The sequence below is a fragment of the Tachyglossus aculeatus genome, chromosome 2 (assembly GCF_015852505.1).
Source record: "Tachyglossus aculeatus isolate mTacAcu1 chromosome 2, mTacAcu1.pri, whole genome shotgun sequence".
In the NCBI taxonomy this organism is placed as follows: Eukaryota; Metazoa; Chordata; class Mammalia; order Monotremata; family Tachyglossidae; genus Tachyglossus; species Tachyglossus aculeatus.
This window is the reverse complement of record NC_052067.1, coordinates 20,273,927-20,291,793: the sequence shown is the minus strand read 5'-3', so window position 1 is coordinate 20,291,793 and position 17,867 is coordinate 20,273,927. Positions and strand designations below refer to the sequence as shown.

The 17,867-nt window shown below is 45.3% G+C and overlaps 1 protein-coding gene across 1 annotated transcript in view; it reads right to left on the bottom strand.

Moving 5' to 3' along the window:
* Window positions 1-17,867, bottom strand: part of WIPF3 (WAS/WASL interacting protein family member 3) — a 133,171-nt gene that overhangs the window by 74,359 nt on the left and 40,945 nt on the right. Inside the window, exons 2-4 of the mRNA XM_038761385.1 lie at window positions 8,491-8,493; window positions 7,551-7,654; window positions 6,490-6,857 (exon numbers count right to left, since the gene is read on the bottom strand). Of these exons, the coding sequence (XP_038617313.1) occupies window positions 6,490-6,857; window positions 7,551-7,654; window positions 8,491-8,493 (475 nt within the window). The remainder of the gene's footprint in view (window positions 1-6,489; window positions 6,858-7,550; window positions 7,655-8,490; window positions 8,494-17,867) is intronic.

The following is a 17,867-nucleotide window of genomic DNA, read 5'->3' as shown; positions in this document are numbered from 1 at the left end:
TAATTATGATAATAATATTGACTTTCCCAAGGTCCACAAAAAGCAAGTGGTGATGGGTTTAGAATTCTCTCTAAAATAACAATTCCCTCTAGACTATAAACTCACTGTGGACAGGATATGTTTCTGGCAACTCTGTTGTACTGTATTCTCCCAAGTGCTCAATAAATACAACTGACTGATAGAATTCGGGTCTTCTGAATCCTAGTCTTGGGCTTTTTCCACTAGGCCATGTTGCTTTATGTAAGTATTGTCATTTCCGGAAGAATCCCTCTATCTGAGGAGGTTTGAGCCATCGCTCTCCTTCAGTGATGCTGCTGCCATGTGTTTGGATCAATGTATACTCTCCACAGATTCATACAAGTGTTCGGTTTCTGTCTGCAAAAGCTGGTATCTCTTCAGCTCTGGCATCCCAACAACTTGTCAAACATGCTTTTTATTCTGTTCTATATTCCATACGCTTCAACATGCATCTCTCTTGTCAGAGTCATAAGGATGCATTTTTTGTTTTAAGATCTTATTTCCAAGAGGCCTTCCCCGTTTAAGCCCCTCTTTTCCCCGGCTCCCTCTCCCTTCTACGTCCTCTATGCACTTGGACCTGTGACCTTTGGGAATTTGATATTTACCCCACCATCCCTTATTCATTCAATTCATTCAATCGTATTTATTGAGCACTTACTGTGTGCAGAGCACTGTGCTAAGTGCTTAGGAAGTACAAGTCAGCAACATATACAAGTCGGAAACTTATGTACAAATCTATAAATTATATATTACAAATTATTTATTTACATTAATGCATTTCTATTAATGACGTTCACTCCCATCTTTGAAAGAAATAGGTAGCATAGTAGATCAACCCCTTGAAGAAGGACAGAGATAAAGACAAGCCAGCGTTCAGCAGGGAGAGCACAAAATGTCCTCAAGAAGCAGAATGGCCTAAGGGGGAGAAGAAGCAGGGGCCTGGGAGTCAGGGAACCTGGGTTCTAATCCCAGCTCCACCACTTGTCTATAGTGTGACCCTGGACAAGTCACGGCACTTCACTGTACCTCAGTGACCTCAATGGTAAAATGGGGATTAAGACTGTGAACCCCTCGTGAGACATGGACTGTGTCCAACCTAATTATCATGTATGTACCCCAGCACTTAGGTACAGTGCCTGGTACATGGTAAGTGGCTTAACAAATACCATTTCAAAGAAAAAAGGGAGAGGATAAGCTGGGAATGTTGGAAGAGTTGACAGTGGAGATGAGGATGTGAAACTTTGTTTGGTAAATGAAGTATTAAGACAACCAACCTGTCAGCTTCTAGCCAGAAAATGTTTCCCTTTTTTGCTCAAAACCTGCCAGCAAATTGGTGCTCTGCACAGGGTAAGCACTCAATAAATACAACTGATCTCCTCTAAGAGGCCTTCCCCAATTTAGCCCTCTTTTCCCTGCCCCCTCTTCTCTTCTGTGTTGCTACACTTGAAATAAACAAGACTGGATTCTCTTGAAGCCCAGAAGGGATTGGATCAGTTTTTACAGCAGTAGATCTGAGGCAGAGAAAGCAGAGGGCAGCCTAAGGAGCAGTGTGAGCTTAGGGAAGACATGCAGAATGGACCTGAAGCTAATGGACCCCCAAGTGGCTGGCAGTAACAGAGCCATGCTGCCCTCTTCTCTCTGCTCTCCCCAAGCAACCCCAAACTAGAATGTCTGAATGTTGGTTGCTCAACCAAGTGATTCTAAGCGGAAAATCAGAGGTAGGATTTTCAAGATATCAAGGCAGACGGACTCCTCTCACCCTTGATCCTCCATGGTCTCATTTGCACCCTTTTTGCAATAATGGGATTGGTGATATGGCTGGCTGGGAAACAGGAGAAGGAAAAGTAGGGACAACATCCTTTTTTACTTAGGACCAGCTCTAGGTTTTAAAACCTTACTAGAAACACAAAGTCAATATGTTGACTGAGTCAATAAGTAAAGGCATGCAATTCTCACACAATATTCAGTTCAGGAAATTCAACTTGAATTGGGTAATGGAACTGTCCAAATAAAAAAACCACAAACTTAAATATGTTTCCTCTCCCTGCCTGTATTTCACTTTTAATATTTAAGATTCATTTGGATATTCTCTCGGCAAAGTCAGCCCAACATTGTAATTCCTTTCTAAATATTCCAATAGCCAGATGGCACACTGTGAAGGAAAAACTTGCCTGAAGATAAAACATGACCATCATGATATGTCACTAAATTAAACTGAAAAGATTTACATAAAAATTATTAGTTTAACAACCATATCCATATTGATCAAAATTTGTTAATAAAATAAGTAACCAAAACAAACTTGGGAAAAATCACAATTCATACTAAAGCAGACTATAAAAAAGAGCTATATTAAAATAATTTATTAACTTGGATTTTCATTTTAGTTTCACTGAGTCAAAGTTATATGAAGGTCACTTTGCTGGGACCATTCTTTTCTTTCTAAAGCGATACTGTTTCTGAACCTTAAATTCAGAATTATCCATACCTAAATTTAGCCTGTGTTTATGCTATCTGACCTTAATACTTTTTGAAGCATTGTGCATCATTTTTTTTAGATTTAATTAGCTTTTACACAGCTAGCATACTGAAATTCTAAAAAGCAAGAAAAATTGCTTTTGAGATTACTACTTCATAGAAAAAGATGAATTCAGTAGAAACTTTTGCAGGTATCCACGTTCTCACTCTCCTTCAGAGCTAATCACACTTCTAACTTCTTCCAAGAAAATTATTTTCACTTTTTATACCACTTTTTTTTTTAACTTTGAAAAACTGTAGCCAGAATTATTTGGTCTGCAATAACAAACCAAACAAGGGGTTGCCAGGCTGGACCAGATGGCTTTTTCCTGTTCCTAGAACTTTTATGTTTTTAACACTAACTATTCAAACACACACTTCCTCCAAACCTTCTGCTGTTGGCTGACTTCAATCTGTGACATCATCTCACACTCACATTATGTGAAAAGCCAGAGTGTGCGTGGAGGAAAATAGATTTTTTTTCTGGGGGGGGTTGGGGGAGAACATGAGGAGGGAAATTGGGGAGGAACAGTCTCATCTCTCCTCCGTTCAGCCAGACCCCAATTAGTTTGTTAGTGGTACTTCCTGACGACAAAACAGTGCCAGTCCTTTGGAACTAACAATATGAATGCAGGGTTTCTGAAGATGACCTCTCCCTCACCCCGAAAAACCCTGCAGTATTTATCCGCTAAAGCAGAACCGCTTGCATTTCTCTTCTTCTTTTCAAAATTTCTAGTTTGCAATACTGTGGACTGCCTTTGCGATTGTTTAATGTAACACCTCAAAGCTCTTGGGATAAAAGCTGGGCAAAAGCCAGAATCAAATACAAGTATCCTGGGCATTTTTAACACTTATGAAACAATCAGGTCCCAACTTAGGAATAGGAACCCTGCAGACAATAAAGGCACACTGCATGTCCCCTTCCCTTTAAATCATAAAACCGGCTCAGGGAAGGCGGTGGATGAAAAAAACATTACAAACCTTCTCAATCCTCCCACTTGACCTCTTGTGGAGAGCTTTCCAGTTCCTCCCTTCCAAAATGTAGCAGAAGACATTACTGGTTGATGGATGATTTCACCCATTCAAACAAAGACTGCTAGCTTGTGACTCTGGGGAATACAGCTGTACCTGGCTAAAGAGAACACTTCTTCCTTTTTGGTTTTATTTCTACGTTTTTAAAGACTCTGGGGTCCTGGAGTGGCAACCCAACAGGTGGTCTGGGGCTTGTGATGAGCGGTATTTACAAAGGATAAGGAGCAGCCCGAAGCATATCCAGGGAATAGCTGAGCCCCCGCTGCTACCAATCTTGTCCCAACCCTGCCCGCCTCTCCCCTACAATACCCATATGTTCCACGACTTCATGAATCAATGCTATTTATTAAGCGCTTACTGGGTGCAGGCACTGTACTAAGTGCTTAGGATGAGTACAGTATAACAGAGTTGGTAGAACAGTTCCCTGCTCGCAAAAAGCTGACAGTCTAGAGGACTTCATCATTTTCATCAATGGTATTTACTGAGCACTTATTGGGGGCAGGCACTGTACTAAGTGCTTGGGCGAGCACAATATAATGGAGTTGGTAGACTCACTCCCTGTGCACAACTAGCTGACAATCTACAGGATCTCATTATTTTCATTACTGGTATTTATTGAGTGCCTACTAGGTGCAGAGCACTGTACTAAGCACTTGGGAGAGTATATTACATCAGTTGGTAGACATATTCCCTGCCCATCTCGGAAGGGGTTGTTGGTCGGGTCCTCTGCCCTTTAATAACAATAATGATGGTATTAAGTGCTTTCCTTGTGCCAGGCACTATACTAAGCGCTGGGGTGGATACAAGCAAATCGAGGTGGACACAGTCCCTGTCCCATTTGGGGCTCACAGTCTCAAACCCCATTTTACAGATGAGGTAACTGAGGCACAGACAAGTGAAGGTGACAAAGGGCGGAGAATTAGAATCCACGACTTTCTGACTTCCAGGCCCGTGCTCTAACCACTAGGCCAAGCAGCTTTTCTGCCAAGGGATTTTTGGGAGAACCAAGGAGCCCCTCGAGTGCCCAGGGGGGTGAAGTCCGTCAGAGGTCCGGTTTTCCAGCGCTTGGAACATTGCTTGGCACACGTAAGCGCTTAAATGCCATTATTATAATTATTATTTCCCCCCTGCCACGGTCTCCTTCTGCGGAGTATGTGCACCTTTCCCACCCCCCACACCTGCAGCCCCCTACCGCCAGGTAAGGAGCACTAAGCAGGGGGTGGGTGGGGAGGGTACAGGTCTTCCAGATCTTTTGTATGGTCCTCTCCCAAGCGCTTAGTACCACACTCGGCATTCAACAGGCGCTCAATTCACGGGTGGATTGGGGCTGGGGAAAGGACGAAGACACCTGTTTAGGAACGAGTGTCCGAGGAACCCCCCGAGTTGCCTCTCTCCTGAGGGGTTATACTCACCCCCGGGGGGCCCGGGCAGGTAGGTGCCACGCAGCTAGATCCCGGGCAGATAATAATAACAATAATAATAATAATGGCATTTATTAAGCCCTTACTATGTGCAAAGCACTGTTCTAAGCGCTGGGGAGGTTACAAGGTGATCAGGTTGTCCCACGGGGGGCTCACAATTAATCCCCATTTTACAGATGAGGTAACTGAGGCACAGAGAAGTTAAGTGACTTCCCCAAAGTCACACAGCTGACAATTGGCGGAGGTGGGATTTGAACTCATGACCACTGACTCCAAAGCCCGTGCTCTTTCTACTGAGCCACGATAATGGTATTTGGAAGTGCTCAACAAATACCATCATAACTATTATTATTATTATCCCAAGTGCTGGGGTAGATGAAAGGTAATGAGGTTGCCCCACGTGGGGCTCACAGTCTTCATCCCCATTTTACAGATGAGGTAACTGAGGCCCAGAGAAGTAAAGTGACTTGCCCAAGGTTACCCAGCAGACAAGTGTCGGAACTGGGATGAGAACTGTCTACTTGTTTTGTTGTCTGTTTCCCCCTTCTAGACTGGGAGCCCGTTGTTGGGTAGGGATTGTCTCTGTTGCCGAATTGTACTTTCCAAGCGTTTAGTACAGTGTTCTGCACACAGTAAGCGCTCAATACGATTGAAGGAATGAATGAATGAACGAACCTAAGACCTCTGACTCCCAGGCCCGGGCTCTTGCCGCTAAGCCGGCCAGGTAAGTCCCGGGCAGCTAATAGTAATATTTGTTAAGTGCTTACTATGTGCCAGGCATTGCGCTTAGAACAGTGTTTGGAACATAGTAAGCGCTTAATAATAATGATGATGGCATTTGTTAAGCACTTACTATGTGCCAAGCACTGTTCTAAGCGCTGAACAAGTACCATCATCATTATTATTCTTATTATCCTAAGCGCTGGGGTAGATACAAAGTGATCGAGTTGTCCCACGTGGGGCTCACGGTCTTGATCTCCATTTTCCAGATGAGGGAACTGAGGCCCAGAGGAGTGAAGTGACTTGCCCAAGGTCACCCAACAGACAAGTGTCGGAGGAGGGATCAGAACCCAAGACCTCTGACTCCCAGGCCCGGGGTCTGGCCACTAAGCCACGCTGAAGGTGCCGGGCAGGGAGCCCGTTGTTGGGTAGGGACCGTCTCTATATGTTGCCGACTTGTAGTTCTCAAGCGCTTAGTATAGTGCTCTGCACACAGTAAGGGCTTAATAAATCAATCAATCGTATTTATTGAGCGCTTACTGTGTGCAGAGCACTGTACTAAGCGCTTGGGAAGTACAAGTTAGCAACATATAGAGACAGTCCCTACCGAACAGTGGGCTCACAGTCTAAATACGATTGAATGAATGAATGAGTGAGATGCCAGGCAGGTAGGTCCGCCCACCTTCTGCACGAAGTCAGTAGGGAGGGCCCGGGGCGATATACCCACCTCGTGCCCGCCTGCCCGCCCCCTCCGCAGATGCCCCCCGCACCGCCCACATACGTTACAGCGCTCCGGGGCGACGCCTGCACGGGCAGGGCCGGGGCCGCCGCTCTGGGGTCGGTGGGCGGGTGGCTGGCCCGGCTGGGCGGCTCGCTGTCTCCCTGCCCGTCCCCGGGCACCAAGCGGGCGCCGCACGCTCTGTCCGTCAGTCGGTGGGCCGGCGGGTCCGGCGGCGGGCACACACAAGGAGCACAGGCGGGGCGCCCCGGCCGCCGGGCTGCTGTCCGGGCTCCGCCCGCCGCCACCGCCGCCTCCGGTGCTGCCGGGACTGGGGGCGGGGCCAAAGCCGCGATGCCCCACCTGCTCCAGCGCCGATTCCTCCACCCGACAAGCCCACCTGCCACCCCGCTCCGACCCCCACTCCTGCCCTCCGTGACCCCGACCCTCTCAACCCCTCCCCCCAAGACCCCGGTTCGCCACCCTCCCCTGCACCCCACCTCTTGTCCCCCACGGCCCCGGTCTGGCACCAGCACACCCCCATCTGCACCCACCCCCAAGGCCCCAGGCGGCCCCCTTCACCCCTCCCGCCCCCCAAGGCCCCAGGCGGCCCCCTTCACCCCCCTCCTCCTGCCCCCCAAGGCCTCAGGCTGCCCTCTTCACCCCCACCCCGCCCCCCAACGCCCCATACTGCCCCCTTCATCCCCCTCCTCCCGCCCCCCAAGGCCCCAGGCTGTGCCCCTCACCCCCCTCCTCCCGCCCCCCAAGGCCCCAGACTACCCCCTTCACCCCCCTCCTCCTGCCTCCCAAGGCCCCAGTCTGCCCCCTTCTCCCCCCTCCTCCTGCCCCCCAAGGCCCCAGTCTGCCCCCTTCACACCCCTCCTGCTCCCCAAGGCCCCAGGCTGTCCCCTTCACCCCCCTCCTCCTGCCCCCCAAGGCCCTAGTATGCCTCCTTCACCCCCCTCCTCCTGCCCCCTAAGGCCCCAGTCTTCCCCCTTCACCTCCCCCCGCCCCCCAAGGCCCCAGGCTGCCCCCTTCACCCCCCTCCTCTTGCCCCCCACGGCCTTGATCTTCCCCTTTCACCCCCCTCCTCCTGCCCCACGGCCTCGGTCTGCCCCCTGCACCCTCCTCCTCCTGTCCTCCACGGCCCCGGTTCGCCGCCGCTCCCGCTGTCAGGGAAGAAGCGCGGGACTCGGTTGGCACCAGGTTGATGCCCCCACGACCAATGCTGGCGTGCCCACCGATCGGTAGAGAAACAGAGACCCTTCCCCGGGGTTGAGCTCCCCGCCCCTTAACGCGCCGAGGGGTGGGGGTATGTATGCATTCATGCCAACTTGTACTTCCCAAGCACTTAGTACAGTGCTCTGCACACAGTAAGCACTCAATAAATACGATTGATTCGATCGTATTTATTGAGCGCTTCCTGTGTGCAGACCACTGTACTAGGTGCTTGGAAAGTACAATTCAGCAGCAAATAGAGACGATCCCTACCCAACAACGGGCTCACAGTCTAGAGAGGGGGAGACAGACATCAAAACAAGTAAAAAGGCATCAATATAAAGAGAATTATAGATATATCCACATCATTAATAAAATACATAGAATAATAAATATGAACATATATACACAAGTGCTGTGGGGTGGGGAGGGGGGTAGAGCAGAGAAAGAGAGTTGGGGTATTGGGGAGGGGAGGAGGAACAGAGGAAAAGGGGGGCTTAGTTTGGGAAGGCCTCCTGGAGGAGGTGAGCTTTCAGCAGGACTTTGAAGGAGGGAAATGTGCTACTTTGGCTGATGTGAGGAGGAAGGGCATTCCAGGCCAGAGGTATGTATGTATGTGTGTGTGTTGGGGGGCAGGGGTAGCAGTGTGGAAAAGCGCTAGTGGCCTCGGACTTGGCCCACCTGCCCACTAGCTTCGCCACCGAGGAGGAGGAGCAGCAACACCGTCATTTAGTGGAACGGTATCCAGCTACCAGTGGTATATATTGAGCACCTACTGTGAGCGGAGCACTCTACTAAGCACTTGGGAGAGTACACAGACACCTTACCTGCCCACAAAGATCTTACAGCCTACAGGGGACCACAGACAGTATTATAAATAAGCTACAGGTGTGTATATGTGGAACGGGACTGAGGAAGGGGTGAATGAAGGCTGGGGAGTCAGAAGACTTGGGTTCTAGGCCTGGCTCCTCCACATGACTGCTGGGTGTCCTTGGGCATGTCGATTAATTTATGGGGCTCATTTTCCTCACCCCTAAATGGGGATTAATACCTCTTCTCCCTTCCCTTTAGATTGTGAGCACCATGAGGGACAGGGACTGTCTGATCAGATTATCTTCTATCTACCCTAGTGCTTGGGACATATGGTTTAACAAATACCATTGTTATCACTACTAAGGCAGTCCTTTATTCAAGTTTTTTCACTATTACTGAGTGGAGTAAAGCGTTTGAGGTTATTCATTCATTCATTCATTCAATCGTATTTAGTAAGCGCTTACAGTGTGCAGAACACTGGACTAAGTGCTTGGGAAATACAAGTCGGCAACATATAGAGACGGTCCCTACCCAACCACCGGCTCACAGGTTAGAAGATGATGAGTGGTCTCATGAGCTAAGAACAGACTATGAGCTCCTTATAGGCAGGAATTGTCTCTCTACTGTTGTTTTGTTCTTTCCCAAGTGCTTAATACAGTGCTCTGCACATAGTAAGTTTAATAAATATGATTGAATGAATGATGAGACTAAGACTAGGTGTAAAAGGGAGATTGTGTGTGTTGGGGATGACAGTGTGTAAAATCATCTATTGTTTAGTATGGTTCCTGACTCAATGCAGGAGTGAGAGTAAAATGAATTTCCCAGTTAACACCAGATTTTGCTAGTCCCTAAGTGTGAGACAGTTTCCCTCAAGGTCCACATTATCCAGGCGCAGTGAGATGAAATAAAAACCTTTTGGGGATGGGATTCAGATCTCTACTCTCAAAGAAAACTTTACACCACTGATCAGGCTACCCTCACTAAATAACCCAGAAACTCAGGTTTCCAAAACAACCATCAAGTGCAGCTCAGGATGTTCCCACCCAGAGCATTTATTTGTCTTCCTTTTTACCCCAAAAGGTACTTTCATCTTTCACAGAATATTGTCTTGCCTTATGCTATCAGGTTGTCTCTGACCCATAGTGACGACATGGACATATCTCTCCCAGAATGCCCCACCTCCACCTGCAATCATTCTGGTAGTGTATCTGTAGAGTTTTCTTGGTAAAAATATGGAAGTGGTTTACCATTGCCTCCTTCTGCTCAGTCAACTTGAGTTTCCGCCCTCAACTCTCTCCCATGCCGCTGCTGCCCAGCACAGGTGAGTTTTGACTTGTAGCAGATTGCCTTCCAATCACTAGCCACTGTCCAAGCTAGGAATGGAATGGATATGCCTATGGATATGCCTCTGCTTGACTCTCCCTCCTGTCATTGAGACTGGTAGAGTACTGGAAATAATAATAATAATTATGGTATTTGTTAAGTGCTTACTATGTGTCAAGCACTGTTCTAAGCGCTGGGGTAGATATAAGGTAATCAGGTTGTCCCACGTGGGGCTCACAGTTTTAATCCCCATTTTACAGATGAGGTAACTGAGGCACAGATAAGTTAAGTGACTTGCTCAAGGTCACACAGCAGACAAGTGGCGGAGGCGGAATTAGAACCCATGTCCTCTGACTCCCAAACCCGTGCTCTTGCCACTAAGCCACGATAGAAACTCTCCAGGTGGCACCCGGAGAGGGGATTCACAGAATATAGTCGACTGAAGTGCAATAAGGAAGCAGCATGGCCTAATGGAAAGAGCACAGTCCTGGGAGTCAGGAGACCTGGGCTGTAATTCTGGCTCTGACACTTGCCTGCTGTGTGATCTTGTGTAAGTCATTTAACTTCTTTGAGCCTCAGTTTCTTCATCTGGAAAATGGGGATTAAATATCTGTTCTCCCTCCCATGTAGACTGTGGGCCTCAAGTGGGACCTGATTATCCTGAAGCTACCCCTGTGTTGAGTATAGTGCCTGGCACATAGTAAGGGCTTAACAAATGCCATCATTATTTGCATTTTGGCAGTGATTCTGTGCACAAAAAGTTGTGAACTGTGCAAGTTGAAGAAGGACACTATGTTCTGGTAACTCAAAAAACAGAATGTCTTCTGTAACAGTGTGTAATGAAGTATTGCCCGTCAGTTCAGCACAACCTCAACACTAAACACAACTACTTGAGAGCATAATGTTGCTTAAAGCAAAATACATTTTAATCAATCTTTTCTTGGCTATTCAACCAAAATGTTCACTAGTCAGGAGTAGAAAGATTGGAATTGAGAAAGGCTGGTACAGATAAACAGATAAAATGCAGCATTATTTTCTGTTTATTACAAAGAAGGCATAAGCTATAGTAGCTCCTTGCATAATCCCCCTGCATATCTAAACAACAATATATTACAAAAACTGTGCTTCAGTATTAAAGACCTGAGCATGCATCAAGGTGGGGGGGAAGTGGGTGGGGGTGGGGGCACAGGGGCGCAGGGAAGTACTCACCTGCATTCTTCTAGAAGAATGTTGATGATTAGCAATTACTTAGTATCTTCAGCAGAAATGAAAAATAAGGCAAGGTCCTTTCTCAGTATTGAAGAAGGAAACCTCAGGGGAGGTAGTAGCAAATGAAGTATGCTACGGTAGACCCTTGGGTGTTTAGGGAGTCCATTTTAAGGTTACCCTGAACCTGGTTCTGTGACCCTGGGCAAGCCATTATACCTAAATATGCTTCTGTTTTAGCACTGAGATAAAATTGATAAATTTTATCCAGGAATTCCCCTGGAGTGCTGAGAGAACGATGTGAAGGGAGTGTTCTAGTTAACTACACTGTGGATGGTAGGGAATGAAGGCAAGTCCAACCCTGACATCACAGTATAAAAATTAACTTTTACATTAACTTTTTCAGGCAATTAGGGAATACCCTTCTTATCACTAGGCCCAAAGCTTGTCAAGTACACACTGCTTTTGGGAATAAAGTTCTATGTCATTACAAAACATTATTACCTCACTGGAAGAAACAAATCTTAAGCTTCTTGATTGCCTTCCTTACAGTCACTTTTCAGAAAAAAACATTGAAGAAGTGAATCTTAAATTCTGCACTCTCCTTATTCAGTCAGTACCAGTTAAGAGAGTTAACAGGAACCCCCTGGGAATGCACTGACACAAAGGAAAGTAAAATAGCATATATGTTTTCCACTTATCATTGCAATTATTGTTCAAGAAAGATTTAACTTGAAACTCAATTATTTCCTCACCCAGGCTTGTTCACAGAGCTCTTTTCACTGGGAATACAGAGGAATGGCACCTGGAACTTCTGTTAATAGGGAAAGAGGAGACTACACAATGGCCAGGTCTGAACTAGACAAAACAAATGTCCTTATGCTAAGACAAAACCAAAACCACAAACCCAGAGCCCCTTGTTTCTCTGTGGTGCACATCATTAATTGACCTATTTTTTGAGTATTGCCTTGGGGATCTGCATCAGTGGTTTTTGTCACAATTCATTTGGATTAGCAGAGTCTGTCATATTGAGATTGAGAAGACAGGGCTTCTTTAACTGGGAGTTTGATTCCTTGAGTGTGCCTCCTCATAATAATAATAATAATAATGGCATTTGTTAAGCGCTTACTATGTGCAAAGCACTGTTCAAAGTGCTGGGGGGATACAAGGTGATCAAGTTGTCCCACGTGGGGCTCACAGTTTTAATCCCCATTTTACAGATGAGGGAACTGAGGCTCAGAGAAGTTAAGTGACTTGCCCAAGGTCACACAGCAGACATGTGGCAGAGTCGGGATTCGAACCCATGACCTCTGACTCCAAAGCCCGTGCTCTTCCCACTGAGCCACGCTGCTTCTCTGTTGGACCAGGCATCTTCCCAGGTGCTAACTAGGAGTGCTGGAAGTCTTTTCTGGAGTCTGGGATCTGTAAAAAGCTTTGAGGGTGACAAGAGAGAACAGTGTGCTGCCAATCAGGTGGCCATGCTGACATCATCAATCAATCAGTCATATTTATTGAGTGCTTACTGTGCGCAGAGCGCTTGGGAAAGTACAATATAACAGAGCTGAAAGACACACTCCCTGCCCACAGCAAGCTTACAGTCGAGAGGGGGAAGCAGACATGAATATAAACAAATAAATTACAGATATGTACATAAGTGCCATGGGGCTCAGCTGGGCAGGTGGGAGAAGGGCAAATAAAGGGAGCAAATCAGGACAATGCAAACAAGAGTGGGAGACTTAGGGAAGGCCTCTTGGAGATGTGCCTTCAGTAAGGCTTTGAAGGTGGAGAGTAATTGTCTGTTGGGTAGGAAGAGGGAGGGTGTTCCAAGCCAGAGGACATGGGCATGAGGTCAGCAGAAAGACAGACATCACGGTGTCCAGCAGGCCCAAAAATGTATTAATAATAATAATGACATTTATTAAGCACTTACTATGTGCAAAGCACTGTTCTAAGTGCTGGGATTCTTACAGGTACTGGTCCTATAGGTGGTAAAGAGCACTTGGGCAGGGAAGATTGGTTTCATCCCATGCAGATTTGAGTAGGAAATGTATATTTCCAGAGAAAACATCTAACATGACTGGGCCATTGGGTGCTTAATAAATCTCAAATAGTCAAATGCAGATGGAATGAGGGAAGCTGGAGGAGGGTTTTAAAATAACTCTGCTCCAGCTACAACCAGAGTCCCCAAGCTCTAGCCCCAGGGCCTAACAGTATCCTGAAATCACTCCTCCTTCCGCAGTCAATAGTATTTCTTGACTACTTATTCTGCTCAGCATTCTGTACTAAATTCTGGGGAGAGCACCTCAGAGTAAGTAGACATAATAATAATAACGATGGCATTTATTAAGCGCTTACTATGTGCAAAGCACTGTTCTAAGCACTGGGGAGGTTACAAGGTGATCAGGTTGTCCTACGGGGGGCTCACAGTCTTAATCCCCACTTTACAGATGAGGTAACTGAGGCACAGAGAAGTTAAGTGACTTGCCCAAAGTCACACAGCTGACAATTGGCAGAGCCGGGGGTTTGAACCCATGACCTCTGACTCCTCTCTTCAAGGAGTTTACATTTTAGTTGTCCCTGTTAAACTGCACTTCCTAACATTCTCACCACTAGATCAAGAAGTCCCCAGTTCAAGGGACTGAAGAGGCCAGATGCCCTTTCTGAATTGGTACCTGCCCTATTCTTATTTGTGGCTTGTCAGATGTTCTTCCCAGTAGAAAGATGTTTGCAGCACGTTAATTTTATAAGGAATCTTATCTCATCATCAAAAGTTAAACTGTGTTTCTTATAATGCAGGGATTTAAAACTAGTTCACAATCTTGATGAAACATTACAGTAGTTCTTTTGTTCTAAATGCTTGGGACTCTGGCTGCCATAGCATGCAAAGCTATGCCTTCTATTATGTGTTTAGAGCTACCTGTCTGTCTCAAATGCTATGTCATTTCTTTTAGGTGCAATTGTTGGGACAAAAAGACTGGTTGTTGGGCAAAGTTTGACTTCTAGAATCAATTAGAGAGTCTGGTGATTAAAATCACAAATGCTGATTTGATATCTCATCACCAAAGAAGTGATTATTTAAATACCCTAAACCTTTAGTTGTAGTTAAAAAAAAATCCTTTGAAGTTAATTAAACCTTTTTTCTCTCGTCATGTATTTGCTTGTTAACATGTAGTTCATCAACAGAGGCATTAATCAATTGCTCTTCCTTCATGCCACAAAACTTTCATCTTGCCTCTTAGGTAAACCAGATAATTCCAAGGAAGATAGGCATTCAGAATACACATAGAAGCATTCATGCTTTTTTTCCACCCGTGAGGGCCAGGTGCACATTGGAATGAAGAGCTGCCTCTTTGTTCTTGTAATAGCTGCTCCTGCAGCTCTTTCCCCTTTGCTTTTCGGTGGCAGAAGAAGCCACATAGGGTCAAATAATAGAAGGTAGGTTGGAAGAACCAGTATTCAGGCTCTCCTTTAGAAGTTGTTACTGCCCCTACATTTCCAACTTCCAGGCTGGTGAATCATCAAAAGTGCTGAGCAGACAACCTGAACTTGAGTCTCTTAAAGAAAGATGAAGGCAGGGGGTACCTATGTTTGGCGTGCCTAACCTGTATTCCGATGCCAATCAATCGATGGTATTTATTGAGCATGTACTATGTGCAAGGCACTGCTCTAAATGCTTGGGAGAGTATAATACGAGAGAATAAGCAGATGCATTCTCTGTCTATAAAGAGCTTATAATCCACATCATGTCTCTCTCATATATCCTCCAGATAATATACCACACCTGATTTGTCTGTGAAGCTCTGCAGGTAAGAGGGTTGGCTTTTAGACTGTAAGCTCATCGTGGGCAGGGAACTTGTCTACCAACTCTGTTACATGGTACTCTCCCAGGCAGTTAGTGCTGTGCTCTGCTGACAGTATGTGCTCAATAAATACCAATGATTGATTGATTGATATTGAGATCATAACATTATTTCCACTGCCCCTTCTCCATTTTTTTAACTGCTTCAGGGCACTTTACACAGACTCTTTGAAGCAAGTTTGTTCAGTTCAGTACATAGGCATCCCTCTACTTGCAATTTTAGTGTCTGATTCCCCTGATAGATGGTAAGCTCTTTGAAGACAGGTAGAGTGCCTGTTAACCCTACTGTACTCTCTACACAGTGCTCTACACAGAGTAAGTACTCAATAAACATTATTGATTGACTGATTAGGCACCTTTCACAGAGAAAGGCAACATGGAAAGTTACATTGCTCTGGTGGCTAAATGGAGCCGTATGTATCATCCTTTCAGTCAGACTTGAAGTGTTAGGCAGTGTTATACTGGGTACACAGCATAAGTTTATGATGTCACAGGCACCATGATGTGGAAGTCCTCCTGACACTTCCCTAACATATGGCATTTCTCTGAGGGGGGCTTGCCCCCCACCCCCACTTCCTTCAGGGTCTTAGTATTCCTTTCCCAGATCCATAAGAATACAGTCACCACTCCCATGTCACTGAATTGCAGAGGTGAGTTGAGGGAGGCTGGATACCTAAACTAGAAATGCCTGACACCAGAGCATCCAATGCTGTATCTGAACTGGACCTGCAACAGTAATAATTGTGGTATTCGTTAGGTGCTTACTCTGTGCCATGCACTGCATTAGGTGGTGGGGTAGATACAAGATAATTAGTTTGGACACAGTCCCTGTCCCACATGGGGTCCACATTCTATGTATGAAGGAGATCAGGTATTGAATCCCCATTTTACAAAAGAGGAAACTGAAGCACATAGAAGTTAAGTGAGTTTTCTAAGGTCACACAGTGGGCAAGAGGGAGTGTTAGGATTAGAATGCAGGTCCTCTGACACCCAAGCCTGTGCTCTTCCCAGACAACTGGCCACTCTAGCTAGGGGTTCCTTCTGGAAGTCCAATATGCATCAGTCCAGCTTCCTCTAGGGACCCCTGTAATTCAGCACAGCAACCATTTTAGGGTTCTGCTCCCTGACCTAAAAAAATATAGACTTTGGTAGGGGAGAATCATTAATATTATCTTAGGCACCAAAGAGAGTCTACTAAATTACTCAAGCAAATTAAAATTTAGGGGTTTAAAACATAACTGAGTCATAAATTTGATCCCATTTTATGTAGAGCATTCTGAGTTTTAAAATTTAATACTTTGAAAATATGTCTGTGGGTTCTGCTGAACTCATATGTGAAAAGGCTTCAAATGAATTCAGAACCAAACTGGATTCACCAACTCATCAAAGTCCACTTGCATGGCCACGGTGAAACTCCCTGGGAGAATTGCAGTGGGCATTATGTAAAAAAGGTAAGAAACTTAGCCCAAGTCTGAGCATGAATGCCAAGAAGAAATGCTTTGAAGAAACACACTGCTGCCAATCAGTCAGTTTTTCTGGAATATTGTGTGGTGTTTCTAAAGAAACTCACAAATTCACATTATAATATTCACGCTTTGACCGAAGCCGAATGAATGTACAAAGCTGTTTTTATTTCTGACCCCATAACCCAGTGTAGCCAGACTGTGTTGCCTAGTGAACTGTTTTTGCTTGGGCTCTGATACCAAACGTTTTATCACAGTAAAAAATTCCTGTGTCTTTGCATGCATCCATAAGGTTGACTGTATAAATTGGGCCTTACAAGCTACTGACTCTTTTTCATGGAAGGGGAAAATTAAAAAACAAGAGAAAAAATAGCAAGAAATTATTTTTTCTCTCTATTCATCAGTCTTCCCAGCCAATTCCAACTCTGCTGTTCATTTTATTTTGTTAAAAAGTCTGCTCAGCTTCCATCAAAGGACAGAATCGGTATTTTGAGAAAAGGCAGGATTCACCACTAACCACCACACAAGTTTCCAGAAGCTTTTCAGATTCACTGAAGGCTCAATAGCAATACAAGGCAGTGGCTTACAGCATCCCCTTAGCCATAACTTTATTGCCACATAAAACTAGAACAGACTCATCAGTTTTACTAGAGCTGCTCAGGATATCTGCTTTTCCAATTTTCTGCAGAGGAGACATAATTGAAACAGATTGAAAGAGAATTAAAGAATCAAAATTGGCTTAAAGTTTAAAATATTTTTCCTTCAAACAGCCAAAAGAAAAAACTTAAAAAACCTTAGTTAATCCACAAAAAGTCCTCTTTGTTCTTTGTGGAAGAACTGAATAAGGTTGGCTGGAAACTAATTTCCAGTGGAAAACAATATTTCATAGAGGACAAGTCCTTATTTCCCATCCCCAGGTCCCCGCAGAGAGGTTAGATCTAGGTATGGCTTTAACACATATCCCTTGATGCTCTTCCCAAAGGACCACATTCAGAAAGTTGAATTAGTAGGAGGATCAAGGGGTCATTTGCATATCATTTGAATATGATAAAAACTAGACCAGCAAACTTGGAGCATTTTTTTTAAATACTCCAAATTTTGTAGGTTGTCACTTTGTCTTGAATGATCCGGACTGATGTACCCGACCAATCAATCAGTCAATTGATGGTATTTATTGAGTGCTTACTGTGTGCAGAGCACTGTACTAAGCTCTTGAGAGAGTATACTGCAAAAGAGTTGGTAGACACATTCCCTATTCACAATGAGCTTACTGTCTAGAGGGAAATCATGAGCAAAGGTTCAACAGTGGGATAGAAGAGATTGAGGTCCAGAGAGTAGGTTGGCATTAGAGGAGCAAGTGCTTGGATTAGGTTGTAGTAGGAGATTAGCTTCGGCTGCTCTGTGGTGGCTATTAAGCCTACTCCTCAAAGGGAGAGTGGATTTTTAATTGCTGAAAAAGCTTGAGGTGTAGAGAGAGAGTTAAGTAACATACTTCAAAGATTTGTACATTGCTCTCACAATGATATAGTATTTTGGAGCAGTTTGTTTATCTAAAGATA